The sequence below is a fragment of the Tarenaya hassleriana genome, unplaced genomic scaffold (assembly GCF_000463585.1).
Source record: "Tarenaya hassleriana unplaced genomic scaffold, ASM46358v1 Cleome697, whole genome shotgun sequence".
Lineage (NCBI taxonomy): Eukaryota > Viridiplantae > Streptophyta > Magnoliopsida > Brassicales > Cleomaceae > Tarenaya > Tarenaya hassleriana.
This window is the reverse complement of record NW_010969518.1, coordinates 10,314-21,048: the sequence shown is the minus strand read 5'-3', so window position 1 is coordinate 21,048 and position 10,735 is coordinate 10,314. Positions and strand designations below refer to the sequence as shown.

Below are 10,735 nucleotides of genomic sequence, written 5' to 3'. Positions count from 1 at the left end.
ATGATGAAGGAGTTATATATTCGTAAATGATATAGTATGAATTGGTAAAGTATATACATATGTTTTGTGAAGTATATACTTGTATGTAGTAGTGAAATTTAAATGCAGAAATTATGTACGGACGGTAACACGGACGTGTTAATTACAATACGTGCAATATTAAATTCAATACGGGTTGTGTCAAATATAACGCGGGCGTGTTAATTGCAATACGGCCGTGTTAGATTCAACACGAGTCGTGTTAATTCTCTGAAAAAATACTGTTTTTTGTTTAGACATTTTGAGACAGACTGTGTTAGGTGCAACACGAACTGTGACAATTCTCTGAGCAAATGTTATTTTTGCACAGACATTTGACACGTGTTAAATGTCTAGAACATGAACAAATGCAACTTTTCGTATGAAAACTACTAAATGAATGCAACTTTTGATGATGTTTCTGGTGGTTTATAACCAGAAACGTCAGAGAATATTGGAGAGACGAGATCTAATTGATTTTGAGAGATTGGTGAGCCTTTTTGGTGAAGAAATTTGTTACTTCTTCTCCATTTATTCTTGTTCATCATCTTTGTCGGGTTTTTCTGTTTCGGACAACTTTTGACGAACAAATCAATGTTGCTGATCTTCTTTGTATCTCTAAACGTATTCTCTCGTTTCTCCTTTATTCGGTAGGGAAGGAATAACGTTTTAGGAAAGTGTTCTACACGCCTAGAAGATCATATCCAGATTCATTTGTTTTTATTTCGATTTCATTGTTTTTGTGCTCTTTCTCGTTGTATCCGAACCATATTTTATCTAAGAGAGAAATCATTCATAATCCGTATTTTATGGATGTTTTAATGGTTAAATCGCAAATATTAGTTAACATATCATATTTTATGTACGAAACTTCATATTTAGTACACATCACCACTTAAGAGTCGTACGTACGGTCCCCGAGAAGGGTAAGCTTTAGAGAACATAAGAACTTCAAACACAAAGCACAATCACTTCATGTCTTGATGACACAATACAACAAAATTAATAAGAAAAATAATTACACTAATAATAATAATTAACAAAATTACTTTGAATTTTGTTGACACGACAAATTACGGGCTTCCGGGGGTTTTTGGATCATGACGAGGATTGGCTCCGGTCCCTGCATAATCATTGCTCTCTATGTCGATTCTTCTCGCAATCTCTATGTATCCAATCATCATCTCTTCCCCACTTTCACCTTTATAGGTTGTCTCCTGCAAATCATTTACGTGAAAATTATATCAAAATATGTAAAATAACATCATAAAACTATAATAAATAAATGAGAGAAAATATTTTTTTTTCTTTTGTAATAATGTTGGTTAATTAGGATTGAATATTGAAAACTTTAGGATATTTGAATCCAAATTATGCATCTAGGTAGATTTATATTTGAAAAATGATGCTATGTGGAATATCCTTATATATACTGCTGTGAAAATCAAATATTCATATTCGAGTTTTTATCCGGATCTAATTCAAAGACATGTAGGTCTCCAAGTTTTCAATGGAATTCAAAATGATTCGCTAATTAATTGTTGCCCATGCCTATTTTTTGCATATAAACTATAAAAATATATGAACATATTATCTCGGGCGAAGTCATTATTAATTATATACAATTATTTGGGCCTTCACAGCTAATAAGCTGACATGCATCCACTATAAATAATAAAATGATCGAATAAAAGAAATTATGAAAAAGTGGTATTACGTGGAAGCCATTAACTCGTTAATATAACAATAAGGGTATAATTCATTTCGATTGGGTCTAAACAAAAAGTCATATTTTTTAATAGAATAATAAATATATAAAAAATTAAATGTTTATAATTTTTTTTAAATTGGAATCTAAATCAATTTGAATTGAAGATAAAAATAATTTTTAAAACTGGGTTTCTAAATGATCATTTTTATTAATAAATATCGAACCAAATTTGAATGGAATTCAATATAAAAAATATAATTGATATAAAAATTTTAATATAAAAAAATTTGAATCTGGAAACCTAACCATGCTGGAACTATGTTTCTATGTCCAATTTGAGCTCACAACTTTTTTTGAAGTAAACTAAACATTAACAAACAAATTAACCGGCCGGTTAAGTTATTATAACGTGGTAATCCAATTAAAACCAAAAAAAAACCCGTGGTAATCCAATTTGAATTTTTACCGACTTTATAATATGATAAGATTAAATAGTTCACAACTAGAAATTCTCACTTCCCCCTCAAAAAAATTCAATGTCTGCAATCTCGGCAAACAATTTAAGATAAAAAATGGATCCATGAAAATCATACTAATTATTATTTTTTTATTAAAATATGAGAAAAAGCCGACTAATTTGCTTTACAGAGAATCTTCCGCTTGTGATAGTGCGTGTGTAGAGAGAGAGAGAGAGAGAGAGAGAGAGAGAGAGAGAGAGAGAGAGACCTCAGGGAAGAAGCTTTGAACTGATGAAGGCTTGCCCTCGACAGACTTCAAACTCCCTATGTATACACACATACAAGCAATTAATATATATACATATATACATATATATGTAGTTATTTTCTTATATTTATAAACTCAAAAAGGAACAAATGATCCAATCAACTCAAAACTCATCGATACTTCTTCAATGGAAACCCAATTAATAATATATATATATATAGAGAGAGAGAGAGAGAGGGAGAACATACTGGTAACAGGAATTGCAGAAACACAGGCAAGGACACAGGTGAAACCAAGAAAAAGGACGATTAGCCTCACAAAGCCCATTTGATACATAACTTTGCAGTGAAGATTCCAACTATAAATGGAAAGTTTTTCGGGTTCTTTATTTGTAGAGAGAATCTTCAAACACCGAGAAAGAGATCACTGTTTTCCGAATGTTATGAGCTTCTAAGGCATGTATGCCGTAATGTGAATGGGATATACACACATAATGGTGTAGTCCTATATATATACACACACACTTATGGAGAGAGAGAGAGATAATTAAAAGAAAAATAAATATTATATTAATTATAGTATTTTATTTTTGGGTAAAGGGATATATGGATATGAAGAGTTTTGTGTCCGCCCAAAAAGTCAACTCTTCAATTATGTCATTCTCGTGCTATTGTTTCGGTGAGTTCCCACTCAACCTATATTTTCAATTTCCACTTGTCGTTTTCTTAAACAACAAAATCTATTTTTGTGTAAGAAGATAATAACTTGGCCAATCTTTTATTTATTTATATATTTATTTTCTTATATTCGTGATTGGGTTTAATGAAGTTGAAATGTATCCGATAATATATAGAGAGCAAGTGGGGATATTCCAAACTAGAAATATTGTCTGAATATTAATTTACTAAGGTAGTCATCAAACTACAACGCACGCATATATAATTTCCAATTTAATTCACATGTGAAAAGAATTTCAGCAAGAATTTAGTCAAAATCATATGCAAAAAAAAAATGTCATGGCAGGTAAATTCAGATGTACCTTCTCCGGTACTGTATGAGCTTAGGGTTGGACAATATGAACAAAAGATCCTTGGTTAATTTAAGGTTTATATCGGTTTAGTAGCACAAACCATATAACATACGGTTCAATTTCAATTTAATCAAATATTAATGAGGATATCTATACATAATAGGCTATGGATGTACAAAAACTAGAAAAAAATAAGAATATCCATGCATATGTTATGGATATACAAATACTAAAGAGCCACAAATTCGAGTGTGGTTTAAATTGATTGTTCACTTGGGGATGAAGTTGGTTTCAAACCACAGATATAAAAGCTTGGTTGTACGTGAACGATAATACAATTATTAATAGAAAAAAAATATTGGTATGTTTCAAATAACAAATAAAAACAAAAACATAAACCATAAATGGCCAATCATCAATGTCAAAATAAACAAGGATGCCAATGTGATGTAATCAATGAGAAATAATTCTAAGACATCAAAATCCCAAGTCACTCGATGTGAGTAGAGTTCTTCTTCACGTGTTGAAATACATTTACTGCTTTTGCAGCATTATGGACCTTTTGGCTTCAAAATGATAATTTTAGTTGATACTTTATGTATATAATAATTCTTTTCGTTCCCACAAAAAAAACACGAGCCCGATCCGAAAATTGAATGTTAAGAGTTATTCAGATTCGAATTCGATATTTTAAATGCAAAACCCATGAATTCGAATCTGATATCGTTTTTTTTCTAAGTTCAATTACCAATACTTGAATAAATTACGAACTATTCCTAAATTTATCACTCCCTCCGTTTCAAAATATTTGTTGTTTTAGATTGTTTCACATTTTTTAAGAAAATAGATCAAAAATCATATATACCCTTATTTGATGATAAAAACAATGCAATCATTAATAATATTTTGGAATTTGATAGAGATAAAATTGAAAACTATTATAAAAAAATATCTTTAAAATATAAAACTACAAATATTTTGAAACATAAAAAATAACCTAAAACTACAAATATTTTGAAACGGATGAAGTATTATTTAAGATTTTTTTACCCCTAGAATTATTCAGTATGTGTGATTTTACCTTTTTTAGTGAAACCATGTGAAATTGGAGGAATACTATTGTCAGGGAGCCAGAGTTCCGAAGAAGAGAATGAAAAGAAATTCAAATTGAATACATATTATTGAAATAGGAAAATGAATATTTGATTGAATGAAATATTGATTTTAAGATATGATTAGAAATAATAATGGATATAATATTATTTCAAAGTGTATCGATCTTATTTATTTTTATTTTCTTTTTATTTCGTCTCATAGTTTTCCTATAAATATGTGAGTTATTTACATTATAATTCAACAAGAAAAAGAGATAGCAATAAAAATAATTCCGTTTATTTTCATTTGTCTTATTTAGTTTCCGCATTTCAAATTTCTACACATATTTATAGACTTTTAAGAAGAAGAAAAAAAATTCATACAACTTTAGTGAAATCAAATTCAAGTACATTAATAAGATCGTGGGAATCCAACAGAAGAAGAATTTTTTTGTAAACAAAATTGAACGCACCTTTTAAAATATATGAAGAATCTAAGAAACGAGCCTTCAATATTATGCAATGATTATTCAACAAATCAAATCACATGGATGAGTCCAAGAGCGATATCAGTACTGGAAGGTTCTCAAGGGCTATTGTGAAGAGAGCGCCAAGAACAAGCATCAAAACAAACGCAACCAATGTCTTACCAATGTAAACGGGACTCAACCCTTCCTTTGCCTCCGGACTCGAACTCCTCCTTTCCGACTTTGAATCATCCGAACCCTGTATCCCGAAATCCGCCCAAAAAGAAAAGATATCGAGAAATTAGATGAAGCAGTTTAACCATATCGAAACACAAAGTGATCACAGCATCTTAACGCAATAAGCAAGTGCGAGAAGGAAAATCCGGCCATCGTTCATGGCTCAAGTGTGATTTGTAAATTCTACTCCAATAATTGGACTGTATTATATGATATATACTCAAAAGGACCAACTTCATGGCACACAGGAAACAACAGAATAAAGCATTAGCACTGCAAATTATATTACGACAGCATGAATCATACGGAGAAATACCCTCATCTGAAGTAACCAATGGAAGAGGAGAAATTTACCGATGATGCAGAAGGAATTTTCCTTGGTATTTGTAGAGGAACCCCATCGCTGTTCTCAGTTCCTGAATCAAGAAGGTTATGGAAACAATATCATCAAATGACATACCAGCTTACATGTCATACTAAATGGCAAAAACAGAAGGGGTAGAGCTGTAGTGTGCGGCCTGTGAAAACAAAGATTTGTCGACCCTTCATATGATTGCAAAAACAAAGTTCATCAAAGGTTGTCATAAGCTTGGACAGATACCACTATCAAAAACACCACCACTTAGACTATTTTGATGCATCACAATACTTATACAGTCAACACAGACAAAACTATCAGTACCGGGTACCAACTGCTTCGGATTTTCAATCAAAATCTTCTAAAACAATTATCAAATATCACCTCACAGTTGCTCCCCATACATAAGAGTAAGGAGTAAGAAACAGAGAAAACGACACAATACCATAAGCATTACCAGATACTTTTTGAAGTTACTAGCTTTCTTTTTTTCTTTTTGGCATTGGATGTGAATTCTACTGGTTTAGATGATTTCACAGCTATGGAGATACAACTTCAAAAACATTTATAAATCATTAACCTGCTCGAAATGAACCTTCTGTTCACAGATTACCACAAATCAAGCTACTAAACTTGAGCTCTTAAGGCCAACAAAACACATTTTGAACACATGTTGCGTTGTGTTTTCATCAACCGAAACGAAAGCAATTAAGAAATTATACTCGACTGCCCAATGATTTGTACAAAAAACCAAACGTATTCCCAGAATTCGGAATCTCAAAGCGAAGAGGCAAGCATTTACCAGGATGATTCGCATCGTTTACAGCATTTAACTTCCAATCATGCCCATAATCCACAAGATCCGCATGCGGACCAAAACTGATCGGTTCTTCGCCTTCTTTGACCGCTTCGATGTAAATCACACGAGGATTCACTAAACCCAGTTTCCTGTTGATCAAAGCGACAGCGAATTCCGCCTTTGTTCCAGACGCAAATCGGTAGTTCTTACCAGAAATTTTGCAGGAGACCTCCGCAAACTGATCAGATTTGATGTAAGAAGGGATCAAGAAGTCCGAAACTTTTTATATCCAGACATCATTGATCGCAATTGCAAAGAATTACAGTAACACAAAGGAGCTAGGGAAGCATACCGGAGGTGGCGATGGCGGAGAAGCGGTGATTGAGGCTTCTTCCGCCATGGAAGAGGTCGACGCGGAGCTCGGCGAGGAAAGCTTTGGCTCTTCTTGAGATTTTGACTTTGTCGACTGTCACTTCTTTTTATTTCCGTCATATTTATTATATTCTCTTCCCACATGTAAATATCTAAATAATTATTAAAATAACTTATACTCCGTCACACAAAAAAAATCTGATTATACGATATTTTAATACCCAGGTCAATGATCTTATAACGAAATACTTAAGAGATATGCGAATAGACTATCCGAAATTTGAATATTCTATCTTATATATTGAAATAATAAATACATCGAAAAAGCTCGGATATCCATTCTGTATCCAAAAAAAAAAAGTAGAAACATAATTACAAAGGCAACAAGCTTTCACTAAATCATAGAAGATCATATTACAGCATATAATCTTTCACAACAACAAATTTAATTTTTACATATTATATGTTACATTATTACCAAATACTATCTTCTTCCTCCTCGTCCTCCTCCATGGACGAACCTTGATTCTTGAATCTCCATAACCCAACTTAAAAACGGTTAAAGAACAGAGATCGTCGTAGGCGAGTGATGGCGATGATCTTTCCCGAGTCTCAGGCCAACGCATCTCCCGTGTCGCGGTATATCTCCTCGGCATGAGCTGTCGGAACGTAAACAGCGCCGGGCAATGAGCTGTGCCTTCGGCCGTAGAAGAAGTAGACGAGAACTCCGATCAGCAGCCACACCGACACACGAGCCCACGGCCCTCCTCTGTTTCAGATTAAACCCCCAACACAACGAGAAATGTATAATGTCACGTTCCCTGTTTCCATAACATTCACGAATCTAATCTAACACAACATTATATATGAAACCTGATGACCTCTCTGATGGATATTTAGCTTTAACCATTCGGGTTTCTCATAGCCGATACAGAGGACAGCGTTGGAGGAACGGTAACGGAAACTCACTCACCCGAGATTAATCAAAAGGTAAGCATCGATGAGAATGGAGACGATAGGCAGGAGAGGGACAAACGGGCAGATGAAGCCTGTTTAACCCAAAAAAACGGAATTATGTCAATCGCTTCACGAGTTTAAACGCTATAACGGTCGGTCGTGCATTGAACGGAATTCGATGGAGAGATATTGGATGTTATACCAATTTAAAAAGAAACATTTACCTCCGGAATGCCCGAAACTGTGCCTTGCATCATCCTGATCTATCAAAGTCAGCACAATCAAACCTGCGAGAAGGAGAAGTCCACCAACACCACACAGAGAATACCGGAGAAGCCTGCGAATCACATTCAAGGAAAAAAAAGATACGTTCTTGAAACCTAAACGACGTTGTTTTTGGTGCATGAACAGAGATGAGAGGACGGACAGGTATATAGATAAAAGTTACGAAATGATCAGTAAAGACATTTAAGAGTATGAAGCATAGAACTAACCCAACGAATTGCAAACTCGATGCGGCGTAACTTATAAGGAAGGCCCCAATTACAGTGAACATAATGCTCCATCCTGCAACTTTCCTTCTGTTCTCTTCACTTAGAGCCCCTGCATAATCAGAAGATCAAAGATGAAAAATATTGCCAAAAAAAAACCCTGTAATTATCATCAACATATGCTAAATCTCGCATCAGCGGTAACTTACAACACCCTTGAGATTCTTGTTTCTCCATCACGGGATAATCGACTGAAGCATCGGGTTTGGAAAGTAAAGGCTGCTTGCTGCCACGGGACGTGCCAAGGTTGTCGGAAGATGAATTCTCCCCATTAGATTTAAAGGAAACAGAATCGATCTTCTCCTGAAGTGATGAGGGGAGAGGTACTTCATCCGGTGGAACATATCTGAGTATCAAAACAGATATTGCCACCATCGTGAACGCCATTAGTGTACCAACGCTCACCTGCACCATGAACATAGCTTGTGTTGCAGTGTGTGTCTACTGGAACTACAAGGAATATTCAAACCCTCGTGAAAGTAATTTCCTTTGATCAATTCTCTGATTTAACCGGAAAACTTCTCCTTTTATAGAAGATACAAAAAATAAGAATAACAGTGGCTTACCATGCCTGCCAACTGTGAAACGTCCATGAAGAACGCCAATGTTGCGGCACAAATACCAGTTGCCACCGTCCCTTTAACAGGAACCTGAGTGCTTTTGTTAACTTCGGAGAAAATCGGAGGCAGCAGGCCGTCCCTAGCCATTGCCATTAAAATTCGAGGCTGAAAATGTAAAACACAGTTGCATTGAGGTCGTGGTAGTGATTACAGTTCACGAACATGACTTAACATTGGCATTAGACCAGAAAGGTATCCAAACACCAACCGAAAAAGTATTTTTTTTTCCGAACAAATTATCGGTAAATGTTAACCCGGAAGATCTTGATGCATTACTCTACCTATCAGTATACATGCTTCATAGTTTACCTGTGGTAGAAGCGAACCCATCAGTGTCGAGCAAAGAGCCATGACAGCTCCAACCGTTATCACGAATCTACATTTCAAGGGAGGAAACGAAATCAGTCTCGTGCAATTCTGTAGCAACAGAAATTAAAAGGAATGAATGAACAAACATGTACTTACGCAGCCCATTGCATTCCATGACTTGAAAATGCAGAAGATATCGGAGTGTCAGGATCCATGGCATAGTAAGGAACTAAACCGACAATAACAACAGAGACCATCATGTAGAGAGAGCAGCAAAGGAAGAGCGCAAGACCAATACCGAGCGGTAAATCACGTTGGGGATTTTTCACCTGCCACAGAAGTGGGGAACAATCTATGTAAGCTAAAGGTTCTCAAACAAAGACGACAACATGAAAAGTAATGCAGAAATTGAAGAGTGGTGGAACGAGACCTCCTCAGCAGTGCTGGCAACTGAATCAAACCCGATATAGGCAAAGAAGACAGTTGCAGACCCGGCAAGCATCCCATCCACCCCAAATGGGAAGTACCTGAGAATCGATAAGGGTATTTTTCAAACAGAGTCTATCTTATAATATGAACATCGGCCACGACATCCTGGACTCTCTCATCTTACCCTGTTGGAAGTTCATAACCAACCCAACCGGTCTTGAACCCGAGGTAACAGCCAGCTACTATGACAAATAGCATGACACACACATTGGCTGTTGTTACAATTCCTTGAGCAAATGTGCTCTGCACCAAAGAGATGCTTTCTTTTAATTTTAAAAAATTATTAACCATGACATTAAATTTTCTCTTAACAGGGGAATCAAGAACATATGAAGGATGTACCTCCTTTATTCCAAGACACAAGAGCCCAGTAACAACAAAGACTAGACAATTGTTACTTAAATCTCGCGTTTGGAAGTTATGGGCTTTTAGGTGTTTTTGTTCATCGCCTGTAGGCTGCAGTTCGCTCTTTCAGATAAAAGTTTTAAGCTCCTGGTTTAAAGATTGTTTCTTTATTATTATATTTCTTTGGGATAATATTACTCAGCTTTTTTAGTTGAAGTTTTTATACTATTCCTTGGCTTCTTTTTATACTAAGTGTTTGGGTTTTCTCACAATATTAGGTGTTGGAGCAACAATTGGAGCCGGAGTCTATATTCTTGTCGGAACAGTGGCAAGAGAGCACTCAGGACCGGCTCTCACATTTTCGTTTCTGATAGCCGGGATTGCTGCAGCTCTCTCTGCCTTTTGCTATGCCGAGCTCTCTAGCCGTTGCCCCTCGGCGGGCAGTGCTTATCACTACTTGGGGGATATGCCACGGGCAACAGCTGAACCACCAATCGTGTATTCCAGAATCAGCGCCCAGCCAATCAACCACGCAACACTGCCACAATAAAACACCCCCAGAGTTCATAAATGAGTAAACTTTAAATAGAAAGATGCACCATTCCAAACCCATCAACTTATATAAAAACTGCAAATCCAAGCCCTAAGGAAT

The 10,735-nt window shown here is 35.4% G+C and overlaps 2 protein-coding genes across 2 annotated transcripts; both read right to left on the bottom strand.

Annotated features, from left to right (window-relative positions):
- Window positions 1-5,078: 5,078 nt before the first annotated feature.
- LOC104800403 lies at window positions 5,079-6,888 on the bottom strand. Its single transcript, XM_010523198.1, has 4 exons — window positions 6,793-6,888; window positions 6,444-6,678; window positions 5,638-5,699; window positions 5,079-5,305 (listed from the first exon to the last, which is right to left on the bottom strand). The coding sequence occupies exons 1-4, from the start codon at window positions 6,838-6,840 to the stop codon at window positions 5,123-5,125; spliced, it is 528 nt and encodes a 175-aa protein (XP_010521500.1). The 5' UTR covers window positions 6,841-6,888; the 3' UTR covers window positions 5,079-5,122.
- A 400-nt stretch (window positions 6,889-7,288) lies between these two features.
- On the bottom strand, window positions 7,289-10,651 carry LOC104800406 (cationic amino acid transporter 2, vacuolar-like). Its single transcript, XM_019200930.1, has 12 exons — window positions 10,441-10,651; window positions 10,081-10,121; window positions 9,863-9,981; window positions 9,680-9,776; window positions 9,406-9,578; window positions 9,250-9,316; window positions 8,887-9,045; window positions 8,470-8,725; window positions 8,264-8,372; window positions 7,994-8,106; window positions 7,786-7,861; window positions 7,289-7,581 (listed from the first exon to the last, which is right to left on the bottom strand). The coding sequence occupies exons 1-12, from the start codon at window positions 10,649-10,651 to the stop codon at window positions 7,425-7,427; spliced, it is 1,578 nt and encodes a 525-aa protein (XP_019056475.1). The 3' UTR covers window positions 7,289-7,424.
- Between the last annotated feature and the right edge of the window lie 84 nt (window positions 10,652-10,735).